The sequence below is a fragment of the Orussus abietinus genome, unplaced genomic scaffold (genome assembly GCF_000612105.2).
Source record: "Orussus abietinus isolate OABI.00-Male unplaced genomic scaffold, Oabi_2.0 scaffold30, whole genome shotgun sequence".
Taxonomy (NCBI): domain Eukaryota; kingdom Metazoa; phylum Arthropoda; class Insecta; order Hymenoptera; family Orussidae; genus Orussus; species Orussus abietinus.
Window position 1 is genome coordinate 372,498 of NW_019394276.1, and position 27,201 is coordinate 399,698.

Sequence of the window (27,201 nt, forward strand, 5' to 3'; positions counted from 1 at the left end):
ACTCGACGATTATGTCGCTGGGCTAATTGTCGTTGTAACTACCTACTCGAAGCAACGACGAGAGAGGCCGACTGGTTGATTTATCGTAAAAAGGGCACAAGCGGTGATTAACTAAACGAGGGACTTGAATTTTTTTACGGGCGACGAATTTCAGACGAGATTAGGACGTTAAGAACGGCGCCAGGAGGGAAGTGGATACGCAGGACCACCGCCCTCTTCCGGAGAGAAAAAGAGGGAGGGAGGGAGAGGAAGAGGGAGGAAGAGAGAGGAAAGACGGCGATTAAGTCGGCAGGCTAATTGCCGGAGTAACGGCGGCGAGTGTCGGCGGAGCTGACTAATTGCCGAAAGGCCGCCATTAGGGCGAAAATTGCGAGTCCGGGGGAAAATCCGGAGGCGCGATTAAATTTCTCGCCGGGTGGGCCCACGGCCCTGGGGGGTCAGTCGGGCCCTAATTAGCAATTAGTCATTTATCTCGCTCGAATCGCGAGGTCGTTGCGCAATTTTCGAGGCGCGCGCCACCGGGCTCTCGAGGGCCCGGCCGCCATCTTGGTCCCGGGAAACGAAGGGGCCGAGAAAGTACCGAGAAATTATCGAATATTCCCCGCTCGATTAACGTCGCGAAGACGCAATTACCTTCGACGCGTGCACGGTAATTATTTCCACGGTGCAAGCGTGTAGGTGCGCTTGTAAGCGCGAGCGCGCAACCTCCAACCCGGAGGCGTAACTCTCGAAATATACAACGCGAAGAAGAATGGCTGCCAAGGTTTACGAGCCGGTAGGTCCTCTTCGTGGTGGCACCGCGATGTGACACGCGTGAAAATGGAATTTATGGCGGCCGCTTTTCGGGGCCCGAGGGGCCCGAGGGGCCCCCTTCGCGGCAGCGCGCAGAGCCCTCGACAACGATCGTTCCGAAAAATCCGACGCAGGAAAAATCGTTACCCGGGGGTTTGATCGAGTTTTCTTTTTCTTTTTTTTTTTTAATAATTTTTCAGAAACTTTTCCTCGAGAAACATCGTCCGGTCGTTAATAACTAGGACGCCGATTATTAATTCCCCCCGCTATCGCGATAACTTGCGAAACGCCGTCCCACCTCGTGACATCGTTCCAAGAAGGGGGTGGGCATCGCGGAGAACAATATTTACCGTCCGGCGTTATTTCCCAACCGCGTCAAGATCACTCGGGATTGTCGCTTAATAAACGACGGTCATGGGAGAAAGTTTAATCAGGACCGGACGGAATGCTAAGCTGACAAAGTACATTTCGCGGGGGGTCCTTGCACAACAGGACCCGCGGTCTCTCCCAGTCGACCTTTAGCTTTTGTGCGGCGCATCGGCAAATTCGCCTCACGATCCTCCGAGAGATACTCGGCCGATACGAGTTGGCGAAGTGCTCAACCTAATTCCATCTTACATGTCTAGAACGAGAAATCGCCATCTTTCGGCTTGGCCGCAAAGGAGATAGAGAGAGAAAAAAAAAGAAAGATAGTTTCTAGTAGAAAGAAAAGTAGTCCCGGCGAGACACGACCGTCGAATTTATAGGGGGACGAGCGCGCCTCCGATTGCCTCGAAAATTTTCGAGGCAATATTCGGAGGGGATTTTTTCGCGAGCGGCGATTTCGAGGTTATGTCGGCGGGTCGGACGGAACGGGATGCCGAATTGACATTCATCGGCGCTAGGCCACGGTGGCGGAAAGCGTCGATGAGAGGAAGGAAGTCGGACCGATTTGTATTCAGGAGCGACCGACCGCCGGCCGAGGGGAGGAATCGAGCCAAGGAACTCAAGTGACCGAGTGCTAACTAATAATCGATTGTCTAGAATCGATTCTACCGACAGCCGCACGTAGCGAGTCGAACGGGACATCCTCTGATGCTCTTCCTTCCGCGCGAGGATAATCGTTTTCACGGTCAATAGCGACAAAGAGTCGATCTTTAAAAGTAGAGAGCTATCGAGGTGGCGCGAAGTGGTCCCGAAAAGCGTCGCCCAGGAAAGTGGAACTCGGGTCTTCGCCTAGAGACAGTTCGGGAAAAACTCGTGAAACCCGGGAGGACCGCGACCGGAAACGGTAGTGACGTAAGGCGAGCGGGAGGTGGCCCTCGCGATTCTCGGTTTCGTCACCGTGACGATAAATAAACCCCACACACGACAATTCCTCGACCCACGCGCCATTGTGGTCGGGGCAAATCGGTCGGCCACCTGGTGCGAGAAGCGAACGTCAGCGGGCCCAGTGGCCTTCCTTCCCCTCGTTCCCTGCGACCCCCGTGTCTCGTCCCTAGATAGGAAGCCGAATCGTTTCTCGACTGCCGAGCACCTGATCGCGGCTCCGGCACCCGAGAGGAACGGGGCGAAGGGCCGCCGCGCGGCTGCTAGTCGGCCAGGCGCCGTCTTCGAGTTCCTCCACCTTGCGACTTTGAGGTCGCCCCAGGGCCGACCTGACTCGAATTTCCGGCGGCTCGACACGGATTCGTCTTCTAGGCGAGTGAACCATTCTGCCTATCTTCTGAACGACCGCAAAAACGTAAGGGGACGTCAGGAGAGTCCGATAGTAACGCAGTCTGGATAAGAGCCGAAACCCCTTGACCGGTCCCTTTCCGTCCCGGTTTGGCTCAACCCTTTCCGGCGGCGGCCGGTGCGTCATCGATATAAATAAATGGCGCGTTATCGTTGCATATTCATACCCCGACGGGCCCGCGGGCCCGTGGGCGAACCGGATCGAGATATGTCGAATCGAAGCCCCGCGTCGGCGCGTATAACGCATTGAAATCGGCGTTCCTACATATCCGAGCACACGCGAAACGGCCGACCCGCGCGGGGAGAGACTCGCGCCGGCGCGCCTGCGGCCGGTCCCACACGGACGAGCCGCACGCGCGCGCGAGCGGGCCCACTTACGGCCCACGCGCGTAACACGGTGTTTTATAACACCCCGTCGAGCCACGCGCCCCCACGATCATTTTCAGCACCGGTTTTTCAGCCGAGAACCGGCCGTCGACCCTCTCGATTCGATCATCGATTCGGGCCCCGATCGGGCCCCGATTAGATCGATATCCCGGGCCCCGACTCGTCGATGTCGACCGATAGATCCGAAAAACCCACTTTACGGCGGAAACGCTCCGCTCCGTTTAATGATTCTCGAGTAACGCGCCGAGTAATGGCGGGCCCTCCCCTCTTTTTCCTCGCTTTGCCCTTAATTAATTAAAAGTCGTTACGGTGTGTACTTCGAGACTCCCTTTATGAGCGCACTTCGCGTCAATCTCTCCAGGGCCGGAGGAATTTCCCTCGGGCGTTCTTTTCGATATTAAAGAAACTGGGATGCGGTACCAAAATGGCCGCCGGTCCTCGTTTCGACGATAGTTCGCGCGCGGTCCGTTAAGGGAAGCCTTAATCGACGGATCTCGCAGCTCGTTGCCGACCTAGTCAGCCGATCGATCGATCGAATCGATTAAGGAATCGATTACCGCAAGTGCGGGCGAAACGCGGCGTTATAACGGAATCGAAATCTGACGCGCTGCGAGCGGAAAGCGAAGGTAGTCCGGCGTCCACTGCGCACCCCCCTGAGATATATGCATATCAATTTTTTTGACGCATCACCGACTTTTTTTTTTTTAATTCTTAAACATTAAATTATACATAGTAACCCGCGCTAAGATAAATTAGAAGGTAAAAAGGACCATGAGAAAAATCGGAAAGGGGGTCATTTGCTGGCTTTGTAAAAAAAGGAGAAAAAGGGGGCCCTTCGGGGTCTCTCGCTCGCGATTGTCCACGCAAAAGCGTAGGTAATCGGCGGTGATATCATCGTTATAAATAGACACGCCTCTTGCAGATCGCGTGTGTGCACGCGCGTAGGCATTTTCACGTGCGTCCACGCACACGGCCGGTCTCCTTTCTCTGGCTCTTTCTCTCTCTCCCTCTTTCGACATGCCGGAGTAAGAAGTTAAGGGAGGAGGCGTATTTTGGCTCCTCCCGAGGCTGACTGGGAAATGGGCCTTAAGGCCCCGAACCTGCGGCTCGCAAAAACCGGGAATTCACTTAACCAAGCTTCTGGGCCGACTTCTACCCTCGGATGCGTCGCTTCAAGGTGTGGAGAGACCCTGGCAAGTGCAACTGCAGCTGCAGTGCGGGGCCCGTTGGGCCACGACCGGAAACGGTCGCAATGGGCCCGTTAATCGACACTTTGCATTCGTTATTCCGGACGGACTGCTTCCTTCGCTATCGGCGCGACGAGAAACGACGGAAGGGAATGTCGATTAACGGAAACGTTGATTACGGGCAGAGACTGCGTAGCACGGTTTACTAACAATGTGTTGGGGACCTTTAAGGTGTTGCCGAGGAAATTTGCAAAATTCCCGAAATTTGCGAATATTGCCATGATTGCGAATATTGGGAAATTTGCGAAATCTGTAATATCTTAGAGTTTAGGCGCATCTAGGTGGTATTTGTTGCAGGGTGGACGAGGGAATGAGAAGATGAAAAAGGGAAAAAACTCACATTCTTTGTTGCGGTCCATGGCGTGCTGAAGAGGCGACTCGTCGACTTCCGCCTTGGGCGGCGATCGGTTGCCCTCCGCCATACCCGGGGGCGACGGCGAGCCCTGCTTCGGCTTCTCGTTGAACTTGTCAACCCTCTGCGTCAACGTCTTCGAGGTCTTCTTCCCGTGTCCAGGAACCTCCCTGGAAGCGGGCACCCGGAGGTTACATTTTGGAAATTAATCTTTCACGCGGCGGACGGGGCAAAAGGAGCAACCAACGCTCGAGGCGACCGGGCCCGGCTTTTTGCTGGGAAGACGAGTCAATTTTCGCCGGTTCCGCGGATTTCACGGGCGTGAGATCACGCCACGCGGAAAAAGAGCGGCCCGAGGAACCCGAAGAGAGAGGGCGCCGAAACGCGCGCGACCAGATAACGCTCTGCTTCTTCTTCTTTTTGTTTTTTTTTTTTTTAACTACCGGGCGAGGATGCCGAAGAGCGCGTAAAACGGAGCGGAGCATTCGAGGCGGAGCGGACGTTCCGGGCAGGAATCGCCGGCTGGAACGGGACTTAACCGAGAGGATTATAGTTAAAGATGGACGCTCGAGATCGCGCACCTGTCCTCCTTGAAGTCACGCTTGTCCTTCCTCTCGGACTTGTGACTCTCCTTATTCTTGAAGGCCTCGGTCCTTTTACCTTTGGTCTTGGATCTGGCCTCGGTCCTGGAGGACCTGTGTCCTTGCCTAAGGGTACCGGAGGTACCCGTGGTACCGTTGGTACCGGTCGATCCCGTCGTGGTACCAGTGGTACCACCGGTCGCCGGGCTGCCCGACGAACCCGAGGAAGACGTCGAGGCCCTGGTGCTCGTGTAGTCCTGCAACGTCAAAAGCGACCGTCGATTTTATTTTTCAAAATCTCCTGAAAAAAATTCAAGGCAGCCTTAAATCGGTAATCTCACCTTAAACCAATCGGGGTAAATGGCGCTGATAGTGTCCAGAAGGTCCTGGTCGAGCTGAATCCGCCAAAACGGAGAGCCGTTGTCCAACCTGTGGCCAGACTCTGTAAGTAAACAGAGGAATGATGAGAAAGATTAAAGGACGACGCAGTCAGACCCCCAAATTTCGCTTAGGACCGAGTAGAGGCTCCACCCCGAGGAGGGACTTAACTCGACGCGTCGGCGCCGAGGAACCGTCCCTTTGTTTCGAAAAGAAAAGAGGAAAAGAAGCACCGACCCTCGGACGCCGAAGAGGTGCTCGTTCCTTCGGGAACGAGAGACCCGGGGAACCGAAGGAGGATCGCAGCCGCGTCCGAAGAAGTGGCTGAAACCCTGAAGAGGCCATTTCCGGTCCACGAGAGATCCTCGAATTTTGTCCCGGAGTAACGAGTCCCTCTTCGCCTTCCGGGCCTCTCGAAACGGGGTACTTCGAGGGGTTCTTCGGGTACGCAATTAATTTCCCTGCCAGAAAGTCTCGCTCCTCTTCAGGGACGAGGTAGCTTCGCAGGTCGAAAAGTTTCGCGCGTTCCCGTGCCTCGGGGTATCCCGAGTCGGGGCCCGTTCCCTCTGGACCCGGTGTCCCCGGAGTGAAAAATGAGCCGCGGGTTCTTCTTTTTCGATGTCGCCTCCCCTCTCCGGGGAGTTCCGGCTCCGGGCCCGGGGCATTCCGGGAGGAGCGCAAAAGTCATTTCTTCCCCGTAAGGCCTAATGGCGTCCAATCACCGTTGGTACCCGCCGGGCCCCGTGGGCCCCCATTGGGCCTGCGTCGGAAACCCGCGACTCGCGGAATGCCGGGGCCCGATTTCTTCGGCGCATTCCGCGGGATTCCCTCTCTAATTTAAACGTCGGGGTCCTGCTCTCGGCATCTCGGTCGGGGCCCGCCGAGGGGAGGGGCACGGTGTCCTCCTCCAGGGGGATCACCTCGGACATTGGCAAAGTAAAGAGTTAAAAGTTAAGCCGAGCAGACCCGTAGGACGGGGACCTCGTTACGACGGCATTCCCGGAGCGGGCGAGACGCGTGCCCTGCCTTCGAGATCGCGCGGGGACCGATGAGGTCCGACGGGGCCCGACGGGGCCCGACCGGAGGGACTCCCGAGGGACCTCTCGCTCGCCGAAATCCGCCGCACTTTTCTCGGACTTCCGAGTTCCCCCTGTCTCCCAACACCCCCGAAGTTCCGAAATAATCGACGAGGGTACCCAACGGGTTAGCCAAAAAATCTCAACGATTTTTATTCCTGACGTCGCGACGTCGCCCGTCGGAGGTGGTCTAACCTCAACTCGGCAAATTATGCGAGCGCTCTCCATAGCCTTGGTACAGGGAGAAAGGGAGAGAGGAGAAAAATGGGCGGGGGGGACAAGGGGTAAATGGTCAATCAGTATGCTCTCGCAGAGATCGCGTCGTTGTAAATCAACCGGAGAATCATTCGCGAACATAAATCCAGGGGTTCGTCGATGCGAGATCCATGGCAGGCCTCTTGGGCACATTAGTTAACTTATGGCCGCGAGTTGAACGAGGAGAGTAGGACAAAAAGCACCCGCGACGACGCCTAATAACGCCGATTCGATGACTCCGGGGACGATTCATCAAGATCCGCATCTCTAGGTCGTAGATCGGAGGCTGCGGTTGGGATAGGCCGGGAAGTAAGGACGTTCGATGGGAACGACTCGATCGAGGACTCGACGATAGAAATCGATTACCGGAACCGTGGATAATTTGTTGTAAAAAAAAAAAAAGAAAAAAAAATGAAAGTCGAAATTTCGACTCGTGCAGCGCAAGGACGACGAGAGATGCTTTTCCAGGCGGCATCTCGGGGCCCGGCTCGAAGAGACCGTCCCAGGGCCCAAGGGACTCTCCGGGTCCCAAGAAAAAGCGTCCCCCGGCAAACAATAACGAAAGAGAGCTGGCGGTGCGGAAAAAACGAGGAATACCCGCGGCATATTCCGCGGAAGAGGCCGAATGCGAAATGCATTCCGCGGGAGCAGGGGGGGGGGGGCACCGGTCGCCGTTGAAATCCGAGCAAATAAATCTCGCGGGCCCCTTTCGAGCGCATCAGCCCCCCTCCGTCTCTGGGTGGGTCCTCCTCCCTCGAAACAGGCCCCGAGCGGGCCTCGCGTGTGCGTTTCGAGTTTTACGTCGAGTTTAACGTCTGCTCGGGCTCTGAGTCACTCTTCGGGGGGAACAGCCGCGAAAAACCGCGCGGGGCTCCTCGGGAATGTCGTCGGCATGTCCAGGACAGGGCCCGGCCCGGCCCCCTCCGAAGGATCTCTTCGGGGCACCCGCGGACCCCTTTTTTCCGACTTCGGGGAACCGGCCGGGCCCCTCGCGACCGGTCCCTCGGATTTTCGCCCCGAAAACCTGCGCTCCTGCCGTTGGGCCCTAAGGCCCGACGCGATCTCGCCCCACCAGGGAAGGAAATTTTAAGCCATCCCTACTGACCTCTGGCCAGATATTTAATAAGCCGATATCGAAGGATTTCCCTCGCCATCCATCTCGAAGTCGACGCTGAAGAATGTTGGGGCCCCCGACCTGCAACCTCGAGGACCTCGGAATCGAAGGGCCTCTCGAAGAATGGATGCAGAAGAGCTTCGCAAAGAATCGCCGCGGCATCGTGTCGAACGGGGTTGGTTACCCTTTCACGGGGAGTAATTAAGTGGGCGTCAAGCGCTACTTGAATGGAGCTTATTAAGGCCCTATAATGCACCGGCGACCCCCGAGTCAGGAGTACCATTCTTCAACATTTCCGAGTCTGGGGTCGCGACCCGGAAGATCGACGGGGTCCTATTGATTTCGAAACAATGGGTTACGAACGATAATTCGTCTTCTATGCCCCATGGCCGGATTAATTTCGATTCCCCCTGGCGGTGCCTCGATTTTCGATCGCGTTCACCTGGGATTATTGTGCTCGCTGGCTTCGGGGAAGACTCCCTGGGTTCTATTAATTATTTAAGACTTTTTCCACGGACGCGTTGAATTTTTTTCCTAATATTCAGTCGAGCGCGTCGTGGGTGGTTCTCGATAGGCGAGCGAGAAAGGCGCCGCCCCGTTGGGGCCCGATATCGCATTCCGTTTCATTACCGGGTAGTTGATTCCCGGAGCAGCGCCTTCTGGTTCTCACGGGCCCATAGGGCCCATAGGGCCCCGCGGTGTCCGAGTACAAGGAGGATGAATGGAGGGAGGGCCCCGGTCAGCGGGCAGTGGGCAGCGGGGAAACAGAAGAGCAGGTCTCGCGCACAATGGCCGTGCTTTGCCGCTCATTAGAGGTGAGGTCGTAGGTCGTGAGGAATCGGCGCTTTGTGCCTTTGGGCCTATATACCCTAGTACGATGTCCACGCACCGGACAGAGGCCGGGGCCTTTTCTTTAGCGGGCCCCGAGTACACACCTCGCCCGAAGAAAGGATGCTTCGATGCAACCTTCCTTCCCCGAGCCTGGACTCGCATTGTAAGTCCCCCCGAATCGTCCCAAGGAAACTGTGCCCCGATAGGGCCCAACTTGGGTCCTACGGGCCCAATGTACCTCGACTCGCGACATGGGCGTCGCCTTATCGGTCGCGCCGAGTGATATCGAGCCCGCTTTCTCGACAATTCGACGTCTTCATCTCTTCCTGACGGTCGTGGGAATATGGCCGGAGGGTCGTCTAGAGAACGCGCCTCCTATTCCCAGACGTTAGCGGAGATTTATCGCGCGGAAACGACGAGAAACGTCGCCTAGGGACCTCATAGGCTTACGGTGGCACGACCGGTCGCGGGGATATCGGTCGGAGTCGAAAGAGTGGTATCATCCACACCGCACCTCTTTGTTCCCGCACGGCCCACTCGTTGCATTGAACTCGCGAGATTATGAATTGCCAGGTACGTGTTACCTATGCGCAAACGCGTGCACGTGGGCGAGGTTCCCGTAAGTGCTGAGCGAGATGCGTGCGCGTGTGGGGCGAATACCCTGGGAACCACACACGAAACCACACACTGGTGTGCGGCTCGGGGTGCCTCTGATGGGTACCGATGCCCAATAAATGTTAACGAGCTGGTGATCGGTGAGCTAGAGGGTGAAAAAGGGTTCGTAGGACCTCGAGATCCAGTTCAAAGATTCACACACCTTCTCTGTGTGTGGAACCACGGTCTACTTGTCACGATCTCCGATTTTAAGGTCGCCACGCGTCCTCCCTCTATCGTTAGACACCTCGACACTTAGGAAATCCCCAGACCACGCGGAAAACACCCGCAAAACACACGCGAACCACACACTAGACCCCGAGACCACTTAACCCATAACCCACAGCTCCGTATATCTTCCCGACAATACGTCCCGATGAATTCAATACGTTCGCCCCACCCGACTTCCTCAATAAAGTCGGCCGAGAAATATGGCGCGGGTCTACGCGTTATGAATGGTACTTTTTAGAGGGCCTTTTTTCATGGGTCCGCTCCCGAAGAGCCCGCTGCCAGGAGCTGAATGATCACCTGAGGAGGCGTGGGCGACCGAGGCAGACGAGTGAAAGAGTCGATTTTCTCCGAGGATAGCCAAAAGGTTATCCACGATTATCAATTCTCGCGAATCCCTAGCAAAGAACTAGGCAAACGCTTGAAGACTCTTCCGGTTTAATAATTATCAGTGCACTGTATAGTCACAGCCTGGAGACTAAAGATTACGATCTAGGGCGTCATCACGATATGCATCCCTTTATCAATTAGGGGATTATTTCCCAAGGGGTCTTACGACATGGAGATAAGGCCCAGACATGTTCCTCGGGGGAACACCTTCGCCGGGGAGAGTGAATGGCGAATCGCGTCCTGCACTTGGCCGGGGTTTATAGTTAGAAATGACATCACCGACAATCTCGGCTTGTACATACACCTAGCACGTAATCGGAGAGCGCAGGCGTATCAGCTGTGTCCTATCTTATTTCCGTCTCCCTCCCTCGTCCGCCCTCTCCCATTCTTCCCTCTTTCGGCCCCCTGAGCTGCTTCCGCCTCCCCGAGGTCGCCTATCCGTCAACTATCTCCACTCCGATCGACTAGGTATAAACCGTGGGCACGGTTGACAGGCATAATTGACACGTACGAGGACGCGATCGAGTTACACTCGTTGAACTCTCCGAGATCGCGCCGAGATGGGGCGCAAGAGAGAGGAGGACGGCGCGATGGGAACTCTGGGAGATAGAAAAGGAGAAGAGACCCGCGTGGGTCGCGTGTCGTGCGCGGGATTATGGTCCCCCATAACCGGCCGAGGAAATGGCGGGATTTCAAGGATACGAGCACCATGGATCTCCTGAATACGTCACTTTTCTGCACTCCGGGCAGAAATCCCGAGATGGCCCTAGAAGAGCGAGCCGGAAGAGCGCTCCCGATCGTCGGATCGGGAGCGAGATCCGATGATCTAGATAGCGTCGTGTGGGCCCAATGGGGACCTATGTTTAACCTGTCCACGGGTGCGTGCACCTTTCGTACCCCAGGCACTGGTACAAGTGCGCGTAATCCGGGAGATAAATAATAATCGAGGAATCGGGCCTGAGGTCTCACTATGGGGCCTTTCTATGAGGCCCCGGGGACCCGACGCCACTCGACCACAATTTATGCCCGCAATGTAAGCTGCGGTAATTTTTTATCGGCGCGTGGGAGGACCCGAAGAGGCCCCGGTGTTTTCGGGTTCCCCGTTAGAAATCGACCGGGGCCTCACGGGGCCCCACGGGGGTGGCGCGTGCTGTTGACCCGTCCGGGACCGGTTCGGGATGGTTCTTTTTTTCCCTCTCATTCTCCCCTCCCCGACTTTTTCGGGCCCTCTTAGATACGGCCAGGTGTGACGTCACTTTCCGTCGCGCGCGCGCGTGCTCGTAAGGCCCACGCGAGCTCAGGAGCGGGTCTAATCCGGAGGGGGCCCAGGGTCCCGATGCGAGATAACGAGGATTTCTCCCTGGAATCGGCGAAATCCAGATCGCCGGAGTTCGTGGGACTTTTTTCTCCATAGCCTCGTTTCCGAGAGGGAACGACTCGGGCCCAATTAATGCGAGGCCCCGTGGAAACGCAAAGGCCGATCGGCAAGAAACCACGGCGAAGAAGGAGGCCGCGCAATCGATATTGGCCGGACATCTCGGAAGGGACTCGTCGTCGGTGAAATTGCTAATTTTATATCCCGAGGGGCCCGGGCCCCCCGCAAAAACCCCGTATTTAGCGATTCCGGCATCCGACGGTTTCGCCGGTAAAATCAAGACCGGGCCCTTCTTCCGAGGGCCTTTCCGAGAAGATGGCGCCGCGCAAATTGGCGAAAATCGCGTCGCAGAAGAAGTCCGGGGCCCGAGTGGCATCGGATGGAATCCACGGGGCCCGATTTTTCGAAAGGGTTAGGCAGGACCAGTTTCCGTGAAGCCAAGCTCCGCGGAACTCACCGACGCTACGCGGACAAAATGGCGGAAGGGGACACGAAAGCCTCTTCGCAAAGACATTTCCTGCCGAGGGAAATCAGAATTGATACGGGACTGCGGTAGGTGCGTCCGAGATGTTGTTCCCGGCCAACTCAGGTGATCATTAATCACGGCGGTACGAGCTGAAACGTCAGTGATTAGCAGGCGCGAACATCGCTCGCGGCTCGCGAGAGAAGGAGCAATCGAGGGGCCCACGAGCCGGAGAGAGACGGACGACGCGCCGGGACGCAGGGCGTCTTCCGAGGATTGAGACGTCCATTCCTCAACCCCTTATGACAAAAGTTATCGGGAACCGTAACTTTCTTTCCTCCCTCCCTCTTTTATATCCTTAATCCTCCCCTTTTCCGATTTTTAAATCCGATCGGCGCTTCTCAGGACGCCATCCGTGGCGAAGGAGCCGTCCGCCATTTTGGTTCACGCGGACGTCGATTCTCCGCGGCTCACGTTTCGAGGCCACTGTCACGGAGTAACGAGCAGGTGAAAACGTGACGGACAAGTGTCGAGGGTTGTGAATAAGGCTTAATGGTTAGTCGTAGGACGCGCCGTAAACACGTGTCTTCTTCCCCGTCCAGGGCGTTCGTTATGCGGTGACACGCGTGAACTCGGCCGTTCGACTCGACCACTCATCGAAATCTCCGATCTCGAATTAGGAGGACGAGCTGCCCCGGCGCGATCGATATCTCGAGACGTCGCTTCTTCTCGAGGCGATGAAATCGCTTTGCTAACGGGATTAAACGTGGATTAAAGCCGTCTGGATATGTCGGGAAATGGAGGCTGAAAAAGGGGCATCAAATTAATAAAATCCGTTATATAGATATTATGGGGGAGAAATTACGCAGGGACTTACGTTCCATGGTTTCCCTTTCCTTCGCAATGGGGACGTACAAACGAGGCAATTTCTCCGTCTGCCAGGAGTACAAATGCAAAAGTGAATGCTGGGGCAGACGAGGGCCCGGAGAGTTATGGCGCCGCGGCGGCCGGCAACGATTACACCGTCTCTGTCCGGGGATCATTAACAAGCAACGTAATAAACGTTGCTCACGGAATCGTCGATTATGCGAGTTTTGCGACAATCCGGCCGATTCTACGGAATACATCTCGTAAATCCTCGGCTCGGCGCAAAACTCGGCTGGATGCGTCGCCCACGACGGATTTCCATAAACGAAGGAGGACATCTCGACGCCGGAATTTACGAGATATCGGACTCGGGCCAGAGAAAAATGCCGTCGGCAGAGACGCCATTGTCGTTCCGTCGACTGGTGACGTCAAGTTTTAGGGCAACCACGGTCACTGCCAATGTCGCGGATCACCATAATTCGATTGGCGACGCGGAAACATGCCGACAGGCGATAATTCTACCCGCGTATATTTGCATGCCTCTCCGGAGAGCGAGGTTTAAAGATTAAAAATTGAATGAAATTAATAACCGCGGGGACGAAGGTGCCGAGCGCGAAAGGTACCCGCGGCCTAATTCGAGCCGCCATCGCGGCGGTTATGCGCCGCGCCGAGTATTAAACAATAAATTTATTCGGCAGATTGCAAATCACGGAGGGTAGGCATACATCGGCCAAAGGGAAGGTATCATTATACGAGCCGCGCGATAGCCGGGCAATGACTAACGAGACACTTCTGCCCCTGTCTTTTTTCACCTTTTTCCGAGCCAGTCCGGTTAGGAAATCAACGAGGTGCTAAACGTTCGCAACCTTACGAGATTTAACGACCGGCGCCATCTTTCCGTTCCGCCACCGCGACGGACCTCGTCAAGAATTCGGATCGTCGACTCTTAGTCTCGGGGTGATATAAAATGGCGGATAAATGCCGAAAATTAGGCCCGCGGGAAAAAGGTCGGAAATTGACCGACCTTAATTCCGGCGGGAATTTCCCGACGGCCAATGCCGATTATCGGGATCCAAAGAACGAGCGGAGGAGAAGACCGGCGAAGGACTCGATGGAGAACGGCTCGAGGTGACGATCGCGATCGAGGCTATAATTAAAGTTGAGAGCTTCGAGTTTCTAATGGAGCGACGTAATTGGAGAACGAACGGGAGGGGTTAAGGCCGATCCTCGTTAGAGTCTCGTTAGCATAAAGCGAGGCGGAAAGCACGAAAGCCCGACAGGCCATCTCGGCTGCGGCAGGACCGCAACGCCCAGGATCGGCGGCGGTGTCGAATTATTGTCTGCCGATTCCTCGCAACTCCTAATTAAATATCGGCCCATTCGGTTTAACGATCGGCCCCGACCGTTAGCTTAATCGTAGGTTACTCCCCAGGACTACCGGGCGGAGAAATCCGGTCTCTCGAGCGGGAGTAAATTTAAACGGCGACGGAATACCCGCCTCGGTCCCGCGGGTCCGAAACTGCGACGCCACCCTGTGAGCGGCCGCCATTTTGGAGAACGCGCGCGCGGATTACGCGGCCCTCGAGCACCTCTGACCCGGTCTCGACGACGAGATGTTCCCGTCGACTCGTACATTAATCTTCGATCGTCTCGATCCCCCCGACGAGGCCTGACCTAACCTCTCCCGCGGAAAGAAGTTTCTCCGCGAGTTCCACTTCTTTGCGGCCGTGCGGAGAGCCGGTCGCTGCGGCAGGAATCTTGCCGAGTGTCAATGTCGACGGGGCTGGAATCCCGCGTGCGGCTTCCGTTCCTAACGTCCTCATTAATTCGACCTTAAGCGAAGTCGCCGAATTCCCGCCGCGCGGAACGTCCGCCCGGAGAGGGCCCGGACGAGTCAATCCCCTCCACGAGGAACGGCGTCGATGCGATCGACTGTCGGAAATTCTTCCGAATTTTCTCTATTTTCTCGCGGCCCTTCCTGGCGGACTTTGATAAGCGACAGGCTTATCAATGAAAAGGAATCCGACCTCGGCACCGCCAATCGGTCACGCGTGCGGATTCGCGACGCGCCGCGCGCACGTCCGCGCATCACGCGGCACGCATCGCGCATTTCCAATGGCGCCCCTCCATTGGGTCTCGGGCCCAAAGTGGGCCCCGAGTCACGTAAGTCCCCGGGGGGCGTGGAAGGAGGAGGGCGGGGGTCACGTCGCCGGAACCGCCGCGGAAGCGACGCGCTCGTGACTCGGCGGCGCGCACGCGCGTGCAAGCCGGGACGCGACGCCCCCGCTGGGCCCCATGGGCCCCGCCGGGCCCAATCGCGACCGCCAAGAGAAAACTCATTCCTGTGGCCGCCTTCTCGAATTTTAATTCCTACCCCTAGGTCCGTATAAAAATTCGGCTGCTCTTTCGAACTCGAGGTTAGTCCATTAACTATTTATCTTCGAGCATTATCGCGATCCCCCATTTAAGTGGAATTAAGGGGAGCATAAATAAACGTTTAACGACCAGGTGCAGGGAAGGTGCAGCGGTAATAGTTGGGCCCTAGGTCCCTAAACTCCCGGAATATCCTAAAGCGGCCTAGGGAGCAAAGGGATCAATCGAGCAGTCAATAATTATCGTAATTACTGTCGTCGCGGTTTATAGGTGCGGGATCGAGTATCGGGAAACTCAAGCGAGGAAATGTCCGCGGATGTAACGAAGTAACGGCCAGCCGGGACGAGGATCGCGAGATTAATGGACGCCGGTGCGTACGGATCTGTAACTGATCCTGTAAAGAGTAACGATCATACGCGTAACGCCGCTCTTAAACGTAACGAGCGGTGTGATTGATCGTAAAAATAATGACTATCGAGCCGCGCCGTAAGTCGCTCGAGAAAAGGGCAGAAGAAACGGGGGAAACGCAACAATGGCGGACTCAAAAATACCGCGGAGGAGCCTTGCAAAAGTCACGGCCGGAGGTAACCGCACAAAATCCTAAGACCCTATCTTCAAGTTCATGCGATCAACTTTCGATCAACAATTTCGCATAGGACTTCCGAACGACCAATATCGCGACCAATATCCCGACTCGGCAACAATTGGCAATTTTTCATTCGAATCCATTCGTATGCGTAAAAAATCCGTATGACCTCGAGAATCGGGTCCCAGGATCAAAGTCCCGAACTCGATCCTCCTAGGTCTGGATGGGTTGAAATTTCTAATCGAAATCATCCTAGAAAATGGCATAATGGCAGTTTAACCAGCTCCAGGCTCTTAAGGGCCGCCGAAATTCGACCACCTCCGAGATGCAGATATCTCGGCGGTTCCTCGGGTTACGAGAGGACGCGCGTTGGCAATTTCGAGTGCGGCCTTCGTCCTTTTTATTTTCCTCGGCGAGAGTTTCGGTTCCGCTCCTTCGGGAACTGCGGCAGTTACGGCCGGTGGAGTACCGGTAATTTTCAGAAATAAAATAAAAACCAACCGGGCGGCCTGGGCCCGTTCGTTTTGGGTCCGGGTGTGTTCCGGACCGATTACGAAGCGAAGCGGCGAGTATCGCCGATAGAGGGGGCCGAAGAAGCCCCCCCTCGAGCGGCGGTGCCTTTGACAACTAGAGGTCCTTAATAGCCGTTACTTATCATCGTTAAAATTATTTAAAAATGACAGCTTGAGGGATAACTTCTCAAGCCGCGGTCCGGTGGCCGATCGCATCGATCCGTGTCTTGAATCGGGAAGGAGCCCGGAGATTAATTGAAAAATTCATCGGCGCTTAAATTCAAAACTCGCCGGAGGAAATGAGGGATCGTCTTGCGGGCAAATATCGAGCTGGGCGTTTATTCAGGAGTGGAAATCCCGCATCGCGATCCATAAAGCGTTCGGAGAGAGGACGCGGTTCCAGGTTAGACGCGCGGTAGATGCACCGTGCACCTCTTGAGGGATTCTCCAGTCGATGGGAAATTAAAAGCAGGTGTATCGATCGGTCGATGGGGCTCGTGGCCGATCGGCCGAAAGAAAGGGTTATGGGGTCTCCCGGAGAAAAATGGCGGTAGCGATTCCACGGGGGTGGGAAGCGCAGGGAGGATAAGTAGAAGGCAGCGCTGCCTATAACGTAGGTGATTTCAGCAGAATTCATGGCTGCTTGATTACGAGTAATAAACCGAGCGTTAGGACAAGATTTATGAGCATCTCCGAGCAGCCATAGTCCCTGATCGCCACCCTGGGGCCCCATTTCAGCTGCTTTGCGCTTTGCGTATGCGCCCGAGAACCGCGCGCCGCGTTTTGACTAGCGATGAACGCGAGTCGCGCGCGAGTCCGGTCAAAACCCCCCTTGGGAGGGACTGGAACATCAAACGGGACCGACTCTGGAAAGAAACGTGGAAAAAATCCTATTTCTCTCGCCCCTCCTCTGAAATCGGGAATTCGCCTCGCTACTGATGGAGTCGAGTCGCGCTCGAGTCTGTCCAAGGACTGGTCGCTTCTTTGGTAGGATCGAGCCGGGACTTTCGATTGGGATTTTGGGTCTGGGAGGCGGAATGGGGGCATCGCCCAGGGTGGTCCTTGTTCCTTGGCGATCTCGGTCGAGGCCGTCACTACTCGCGGAAGGAGGATATCAAGGAGTACGAATAGCCGGGCCGGCGATAGTGATTATTCTTCGAGGCGCCTAGGTTCATTGCCGCGCGATACTCTCGGCACACCATACGTTACCGACCGCACCGAGTCGGGGTACCAACCTGCTCGTTATAAATATATTGTACGAGCAGCGCCGCGCGATAAATTCCCGAACGACGCAAAAAGGGACTTTCGGAATTTTCCGGAACTTCCAGCCGCGACGGCGCGACGAAAAACCCCGTAACCGAGGTAGGCGCCGACAAAGGTGGGAGGGAAAATCCAGGAGGAGGAGATTCGTTAGCGATACGAATTTCTTTCTTTAGTTTTCTTCCCCTTTACGCGAAAATCCGTTAATTTGTTCTTCAGGACGAAGAGGTTGGGTGGTCGATGGAGCGATGGGTTGGATAAACGGACGTCTCGGGCCCTGAAGAGGGGCCAGAAGGCTTGGCCCCCTCGAGCTGGTCCCCGATCAGCGCCTAACCTCATTACCGGCGATTACATGTTATTTTCTCCACGTGGCCCCCCTTGGCCCTCCTTCGTCCACGGCTACCTCGTACCCTCTGGCCCCTTCCGCTCGTTTTTTCCCTCCTTTCCGAGATCCCCGGAATTCCTTCCTTATGGACCACATCTACTTCCTATCGTGGCGCAAAACACGGATCCGTGGCACTAATGGCGCCGAGCTAATACCTCGACTACGTAATACTTCCGTTTGATCTCTCTTAGCGTTAAAAAATATTCACACAATTTTCTCGTCGCGTTAAAAGATATTTCCACGATTATAGCATCGCGTTAAAAGATATTTCCACGATTTGAGCATCGCGTTGAAAAATATTTTCGCGATTATTTTCATCGCGTTGAAAAATATTTACATGATTTTCTCTCGCGTTAAAAAGTATCCGCAGGATTTTCTCCTCGCGTTAAAAAATGTTCGCGGGCCCGTTGCGCAACGCCGGCGCCAGCGAGCGTCGCGACGCGCCGCGGCGCCCCGGGCCCCGAATGACTCACCGAGACGAACGCGAGAGCGTCGCTCGTTCGACTCGTTCTCGAGAGGCTGACCCACCTAACCTCTCTGCCAAGGAGCCATCCTCGAGTTTCGCCGGGCCCCGGATCGGGCCCCAAAGATACGCGGCTTCAGAGAATCCGGAATAAGGGACGAAGGAGAGGAAGAAATACACGAAAAGAGGAGGAAATCCTTGATAAGGCGTATCGCCCGAAATTCCAAGCCGATCGCGGGGAGAATGCTAAATAACCCGAACGGGCCCAAAATCCCGATACAGATTTTCCCCAGATTTCAAAGAAGTAGGAATTAAGTCGTTCCTCGTCAAGGACGGGTTTTCGAGTTATTCCTTGAGGGAATAAAAATCCAATGAATTCTGGGCCTTAAGGAGCCCTAGACGCGGCGTTTCCGTATTCCTCTCGGGGTGGAGTGCGAGTGCGTATGCTCGGAGACTCGGGGAAAAAGAGAGGAGCGTTGAGCGACAGGGGAGATATTTTGGGCCCGGTCGATCTCGGGCCCGGCGGGCCCGGCCGAGCCGAAACAAGCGGTCGAGGGTCGGGCCGGCCATTGTCGGTCGGCGAGTACAGAAGCCGCGAAAACGCCGTGGCTTTTATTACGCCGGCGGGATATAAAAGTCCGGCACTCGGTATTACAAAATGGCCGCGGGTCGCCCGGTGGGTTGGCAATCTCCTCTCGGAGTGTTTCTTTCGCGCGTCCCCGAGCGCGCTGACCCAGATGACGACGCCGGTCATTCGAGTCGTTTATCGCCGAATTATCGCGCCGGCCCTGTCGAGAGAAGGCCCCTTTTCGAGGCGACGGAGAAAGCGGACCCGCGGATGGCCCGGGAAAATCATTTCCTTCGAGACCCGAAATCGCGAAACCCCGACCCGGCGCCGAGGGTCGTCGGGCCCACGCGAGTAGGGGCCCAGGGCGAAGCGGGTATCTCCGGTAGTTGAGGCATTAATCACGAGCTCGACTTCCACCCGAAGAAGGATATTATTACCGTAGAAGCATAATCTCCTAGGGACTACATGTACCCGCCATCGATCATCCTCCAACGGACTACCCTAAGCGTGACTAAGAAGAACCGCCGGTCTCCTCTCTCTCATCTCATCTCCTCCTCTATTTGGAAGAGGCTGCTCGGAGCTTCCGGTCTTCCTCTGCCGTCAAAACCCGCGCGACGAGTCCTCGAAAAGAATTCTATTTAATCAACGAAGCTCTGTAGAGCTTCCGCGCCAAATAATCAAATGTTCAAATCACGCGAACACTTAACGCCAAATTTGGTACGTCGTTTCGAGAAGTATGCATTTCTGATGTATTCTTTCAATCATGAAAATAGTAAGAATGATAATTCCGGATATGGATGGAAGATCTCCCGGTTTCTTTTTTTTTCTCTCTCTCTCTTGTATATCCTTCAATAATCCTCGACGCGACACGTAGAACCGATAGATCAATCGGTAAAAAATCGGAGAGAGGGGACGTGAGGGGGCAAAGAGGGCGAGGGGTACGTGACGTCGTCAGGGGTTACGGAAGACGCCCAGTCGCGGAGGGTGGACGTCGGCATCGCGACGCCGGCCGGGCCCTATGGGCCCTCGCGAGCTGCAGTCCCCTTTAATTAGTATAACGCGCGACTCGGTCGGCGTGACTGGCCGTCGAAAGGGAATTTCCGCCAGGGCGGGTAATGAATACACCGACCGGGCCCCGAACGGGCCAGACACGGAAAATTATAAAAATCGATGATTGGCGGCCTCGCCGTTCTCGCGGACGGCGCAAAAACTAACAAACGAGTTCCTCCCGAGGTAGCCACCGAGGAGCGGGCGTTTCGCCGCGGAATCGCCGCAGGACGCGGTACCGACGGGCTCCCTGGAAGCGGAACGACTCCTCACCGCGACGAAGTAAAAACCCCAGTTAATTAATCTCACGATTAATAAATTCCAGGGTCAAGCCCCGGCACGCATTGGAGTATCCAAGGAAGAGGGAAAAAAAAGGAAAATTGAAGAAAAAAAAAAGAGATTAAAATTCAGCTTACGCCGTGATATTGAAAATAGAAATATATTTTATAATGTAAAGGAGGGCTTTGACGAGTATCGGATAGGCAGGAGACTAGTTACGCGGAATTCCGGATATTCCGCGGCGGTCCGTCAAAGCGAGTCGCGGATTCCGCGCGTAACGAGTCCACGAGGCGCAATCGCGGAACGCGAGGGAAACGCAAGCGGCGGCCTTTCCGCGCGTCATCGCGCCGTCCGAGGAAAAACGTGCGGCGGGGCAAAATCGATCGGCGGATCGATCGATCGATCGTCCGATAACCCGGAGCAGCCGCCGCCGCTGAAGCCGCAACCACGGGGGCAGTAAATCGAGAGTGCGGCTACTCCGCGGAGCTACCGTAAACGCGGCGCGGAAAAAGCCGCGCGTTGCCGCGGAGCTTACCAACGACGAGTCCCTCTTTTCTCCCCGAGAGATATATATCAAAAGCGAAGATGACCCGTGCCGGGAGGCTGTAAACCACCGTCGAGAAAATCCGCGGAGATTCCGCGCGATAAGGGCACCCTTAAAACCGCGGGCAAAACCCCGCTTCGCCGATCCCTTCCGGGGACGGTCGCGAAAAAAATAAACGGCGGTGCAAAGGATTCAGATGCATAAAAAAAACATATATACACACAATCCTATAATGTTTTCGTTGGAATAATTACTCGGACACGGTATGTTAATTTTATAAGACATTTGCAAGAAATTTATAAAACGTGTCATAAGTCAAAGAGATGGGCGCATCAATTCCCCCGCGTGATTTAAGAAAATTATAACCTGACGTGGAATTATATAAGTTGGTTTAGAAATTGGTAATAAATGTGCAGGGAGTCGCTTTTAGGACATTGAATTCATAATTCTAGTCCAACCTTGTGTACTGAGATGCATGAATTTTTATGAATTTTTATCTATTTCCGACTTACGGGTGCACCGAAATTCCCAGGGACTCGCTCCGAGGGCCGCTCAAAGATCTGGCTTACCTGAAACATAGAAACGAGGGAGCGATTAGATATGCATATGTGCCGGAGATCATTCCACGCGGGAGTCATGCGATCGAGATTTCGAAGGATCGACGAGACGTCGATCCCTCGAACCTGGTGCACCTCGGTGCATCGGGTTCAAGGCTGGAGGACCGAGTTGCAGGACCACTCCCCGGCACGCCCTTCTTATATCTTTAGCCCAGTTTATCGGGCGAAGGACCGCCGGTATAATTCCTTCCCCCGGTCCAGGGACCTCCTTCGGCGAGGACGACTTCTCGGTGCCGAATTTCAGGAGGGAGACCTCGTCCTCGAGGTTCTCCTCGGAGAGACTCGAGGGGGGACGGGCATGTCAAAACTAACGACATCGGCTCGGCTCCCGGGAGAGTGCACCGAGACGAGCTATGGGGACTCGGGGGATGAGGACGAGCATCGGGACGAGGATGGGACGAGTCATCGAGGCAGTCCGGCCGATTCCTGGTACTCGGGCAAGACGTGCCTCGAGAGACAACTAACCCCAGTGCTATGCCGTCTGGACCAGCTCCGGTCTGGACCAGCGAGGAGCACTAACGCTTTACGCATTACGCCTTACGCACCGCTCCGTACCTCCTCCGTACTCGAACCTGGACTCGCACTGTCGGTCGGAAGATGTACTACGCACGAGAGTCCATCGGCGAGGCCGAGTCCATCGGTTTCATCGGTTTCATTGGTTCCATCGACGTCATCGATTTTATCAATTTCATTAATTTCATCCATTTGGTGGATTCCATTGGTTCCGTCGATTGTATCTGATCCCTTTTATCGACTTCATGAATTTCCCCCGTTTCATCGATTATATCGATCTCATAAATTCCGCCGATTTAATACATTTCATCCATTTCATCCGTCCACCTCCACCGACTTGAGGACACGTCTGCACCCTGACTCCAGAAAGTCTCTAAATGAAATTGTTGGGGCTTGGAAATGAATTTCTAAGGTCACTCCAGGATGCAACCCGTCGTTCCGCGGCACTCTTCGTTAAGTCGAGGTCTCGCCTCACCCGAGGAGGTCTCACCGCGAGAAAGGCGTTCTCCACAAGAAACGCGCTTCCTCCTCTTGGCGGTCTCTCCTCGAATCGGTCGCCCGTCACCAGGGCGAATGACGAAGCACCTGTAGGCCCGACTTGGCGGGCTACGCTTCGGCACAATTATCATCCATTTACCGGCCATCAAGTAGTTAGCACAATTACGGCTATCATAGCTGGTTTGGTGCCCGCGAAGAGAGAGAGGGAAAGAGCCGGACGGACGTGGCCGCCATTACGCGTCCGCGTCTTGGGTGCGTCGTGGGTACCGCGTCGAACGATTAGCGGATCCACTTGTCATCGGGGATCCAACCGCTCCCTGGCTCGTTTTCCCATCCGCACCCATAGGAGACCCTAATGTCCCTCGTCCGCTCTTGGAACCTCTGCCATGACCTCCTTGGATCCAGAATTGGAACCCATGGATCAAGGGGCACGACGCGTCGCGTTTGGCGAACGTCCATTGGGGGACGTCGATGACTTCTTTTGTCCTGGGGAAGACGATGATACGATAGAAGGAAAGACCCACCAGGGCATCGCTGGTCGGAATGGGAGATCGCGATTCGGCGTCCTCCGGGTCCTATCGAAGGGACTCGATGAGAATATTTCCTGCGTCGGCTGATCCGTCAGCTGATTGTGCCGGTGTATTTTTACCCCTTCTTGTCCCGGGGGAGGGCCGCGTGTGCGTGCGTGTGCGGAGCGGAGAGAGGCCCAGGTTTTGCGTGGACGAGGGCCGATGAATGCCGATCCGCTGATGCGTCGGCTGGTTTGACGAGCCCTGATGGATGCTCCTGGAATCCCCGGACCGCGCACCGATGCGCCGACCAACGAGCAAAATCGCCCTTCCAGCCGAGAACTCCGAGCCGATATTCCCGAGACCAGTCGCGGACCAGTCCGGGACCAGTCCCGGTACTCGCCGATCGATGCACCCGAGCCACCAGACTATGGGAACGGCATCGATTCCATCGGCGAGCTCCTAGAAGTCGCCCCGGAACGCTGGGCCCCTTCTTGGACTCGGAGAGGCCCCACGTCTCTTCGCCCAAAGGCGATCCAAATACCGCGTCGAAGGTCGCACCGACCGCGGCGCGTCGACGCGGTGGGGGTGGAAGAACACTGGAGGGTGGAATCGAAAAACCGAAACTGCGGCGAAGATGCCGCAGGGGGATCAATCGCGATTTTTTTGGAATTTTCTTGTCAAGCCAGGTCGACCGTCGCAGTTGGGACGACCCTCGACGAGGAGGGTAAAGGGACTCTGGATGGATTTCTGGGACTGTGGGGGGATTCTGGATTTTTTAAGGACCCATGGGATCCATGGGGTGGTTTAGAAGGGGTTGTAGGTGTTTGTTTTATCTCGTTTTCATGTTTTCCAAAGCCCGGGGGACGGAACCCCGGCGACGCTCGCCGCTGCGGAATCCACGCTCGGCGGATGTGCGGCCGAGACGCCGGCGCGATGCCGAAGTCTATTTTAGCGCGTTCGTTTCTGGGCGCGCGGGAATGAGGAATGGGGCCAATTAAGCAGTATATCATTAGCAGCGCCGCTGCCCGCGACAAAGTCGCGCATTCTGAGAGGTAAATCACCCGAGACTCCTGCCTACTCCGGGGGCCGGCGGGCACCGAGTCTTCGGGCCACTTGGCAAACGGCGTTTCGTCAAACCCAGACGAACCGGCATCGCCCTCGGCCACTTGGACCGGAATGGAACGGTCCTGGCGTCGACGTCGGGGCCTGGTCTAGGGACGCAACGGACATTTCCGCCGATTTTGGTCAGGCTCTCCGGGAGCTCGAGTCGGATCGCGATCGAGCTTTTTCTACCCCGAGAGGATGCGGCGACCCTGCGCGATAAATCCGCGGCAGGACGTCGCGGTATTCGCGGAACCTGTCGATTCGACGGACCCCGGGTGCGGACGTCGCGGCTGCCCCAGCGGGCCATTAGACCGGTGACGAGGCCTTAGGGCGCCTACCTAAATTAGGGACTTGTCCGAATTAATAAGTGCCGGCCGAATCGGTCCGGTTCCGCGCGCGGAACCAGTCCCGAGAGAGGCCAAGGAGATGAGCTTCCAAAAAGGATCGCGACGATGGCGCGTAATTAGAAGGGGCTTCTCGGCGTGGAGGGGCATTGTTTAAATCTTCTCCGGGGACTGTATCTCGATCTCTATCTCGAGACACCCATATCGGAAACGGTCATTCCAACTTCGATTCTTTTTCTAGGCTGTGTCCTTTCGATCGAATGGTTCGATCCGGAGCTGTCAGTTGACGTCATTGGTTGTTGGGTGTCCTCTGGTATGGGTTCCTGGGGCATCCGGCGGATCTCGCTCGAAACTCTTTCCAAGAGACTCGATGTCTCCTGGAGAGAGCCCTCTGCCCTCTCGGCGTCGGGCTTCCACGTTCTTCTGGCGTTATTACGGCTGATCACGTAGCTACTTAGAAGCCGCTGGCAGGCTCTTTTATCCCGCGTCCAGCCAGCGGCCGGCGGAGGCTCTCGCCGGCGGGAGCCGAGCCTGGTTTTACTCGTTCCCGTCCGCTCTCCTCCGCTCCTCTTCCTCGCCCGTCTCCTTCGCCTCCTTCGGTTCCTCCGCGACCAGCTCCCGGCCGCCTCCGTGGCAGCAGACGGCCCAGCTCGGCCAGACAGCGCTGCGCCTTCGCGAGCTTCCAGGAATCCCGGGATGAGCCTCGCTCCCCTCCCCGTATTTCTCTCTTCTTATCCCGGGGATAGAGGGAGAAAAACCCGGGAGAAGGACAGGGGCGAGAGAGAGCGCGCGGCCGGGTGACTAGACGGTGGGAACCGGGAACGGCGGAGCTGTTTTGACGCCGCGAGGGAGCGGTGCATCGACCTCAAAGGTCGTCGCGCCACCTTCGAGAGGGCAGAACCGCTTCCGGCTGGACTATCCCGAGTCTTCCCGATGACGAGTCCTGAATCTCGATCCAGGAGACCCGGTCCCAGGATCCTGGGAGGGGGTTCTAACTCACCAAGGAGGTTCCATGGAGGACCCATGGGGACCTCTCGCCCAAAATTCGCGATTGGTCCCTCTGGTACCAAAAGGACCTCCCAAGGATTTCTCGTGAAAAATGCACAACTGGTTTTTCTGGTACCAGGGTGAACGGAAAGGACCAAGGATCGACTTGAAATTCACGTTTGTCCTGTCATTCGCCCAAGATTTCCGGTTGGTCCCGAAGGGACCAACAGGATATTTAATAATTCCTCGCGAAAAATTTATGGCTCGCTTTTTTGGTACCGGGTAGAAAGGACCAATTGGGGTTCGTCCTGTGTGGGTCGTTTATCCGAAGGAATCGGAGTTTCTTCGAGTCCGCTCCCGCTCCTATGCAGATCCTATGCAGTCCGTTCTCTCATCTTCCTCCCGCGGGAGGACCTTCCAGTTCGCAGGACACAACTGGACTAGTACAATAACTATCAGGCGGCGCGTATTGTCCTTCCTTCAGGCTCGGCGGCAGGCCGCTCGCGGGCCCATTGTCGAAGACGTACGTGCCTCGGTACCGCGGATAGACGGAGGCCGCAAGGCATACTTGTGGCCTCCACCCTCGAGATCTATCGTTGGAATTTGCGTATGTAGATTAACTCCGGCAAAGGGCCATTGTTCCAGAAACGGAGGCGGAGGAAGAGCACCCGCTGCACAAGGAGCGACCGCTAAACGCGGCCCCTCCTTTCACTCCAGAAGAGGTACCGATCGGCCCATCGGAAGTCGACGGGTCGACCTCTCCCGAGGGATCTTCTCGAATTTCATTATTTCGACCTCATCCCGGACTAAACCGGGATAAGGCGGATGGCACTCGGAGGTCGAGGAGGACCGACGGGGTTCGATGGCAAAAAGGCCCATCGGAGGTCTCGATGCTCATTTTTCCGGCGTTTCGTCCCGCGAGATTCCCTCGGGAGCTCCGTCGGGATCGAGACGAGTCCCGCTCTGGGACCGTGGACCCAAACGACGGCATTTGCGAGCGTGTCGGCCCCTAATAAAAAGAATCGGCGACATCGCCTCCTCGGCCGCGACACGACGGCTCCCCGGCGACCAATAGCTATTGATCAGAGCCGATCTCGCCGATCCCGCGCCGATCGTCCCAGGAAATCTCGCGGCGGAAAGCGCGCGGGGCCTTGACGCTCTCGCCGGGCCCCGCGGGAGAGCGACGCCGATCGATCGGCCGATCGATCGATCGAACCCGCGGTCCCTAGGCGCGGGCCTCGATCGCGACGGCTACCGAGCCGCGCTTTAACGACGCCGATCGGTAACTCATTCCCTCAAGGAATTCCCTCGCTCTTTGCCGAGCCGCGAGTGTCATAGGTCAGTGACGAGCATCTGGCCAAGCGGTTGCGCAAATTTAATCCCGGAGCTATCCTCCAATTTTTTTACAGATCCTCAATGGACGCGGTTGTTCTCTTATCGAGTCGCCATTCCCCAGAATCGGCATCAAATGTTATCGATAACTACACCGCGAGAAAAAAAAAACTAATTGAATCCATGATTCATAGGATAAACTCAAATGAATCCTCATAATTCCAAAGAATTATTCCAACCGATCTATTGGAGTTTAACCGAGGGAAATTATTATTAGTATTTTTTAATTAACCAAGTATTTCTTTCCTACTAGACAAAGAAATGTTTATCTGGTTCAATTAATTTTTTTTTGGCAGTGTAGTAGAGGGTAAAAAATATAGGACATTCTTAGGTTTTAGGAATAAGAGGAGAGGATATTCTGGAGCCTCTTCGAAGGGACCATCCTCGATCCATCGATCGATAATCGACTTCCGGTCGGCCGATTATCCGATACACCGAGCTGATTTGCATGCGCCGCGGCTCGGCACGCGCGTAATCGCTTCCCTTGCGTCAGCGGAATATCGCACTTCGC

The 27,201-nt window shown here is 55.7% G+C and overlaps 1 protein-coding gene across 1 annotated transcript in view; it reads right to left on the reverse strand.

The window, feature by feature from the left end:
- The window catches only part of LOC105701717 (MKL/myocardin-like protein 2), a 101,946-nt gene that overhangs the window by 30,527 nt on the left and 44,218 nt on the right, over positions 1–27,201 (reverse strand). The window contains exons 2-4 of the mRNA XM_012428693.1: positions 5,417–5,517; positions 5,076–5,332; positions 4,483–4,664 (exon numbers count right to left, since the gene is read on the reverse strand). Of these exons, the coding sequence (XP_012284116.1) occupies positions 4,483–4,664; positions 5,076–5,332; positions 5,417–5,517 (540 nt within the window). The remainder of the gene's footprint in view (positions 1–4,482; positions 4,665–5,075; positions 5,333–5,416; positions 5,518–27,201) is intronic.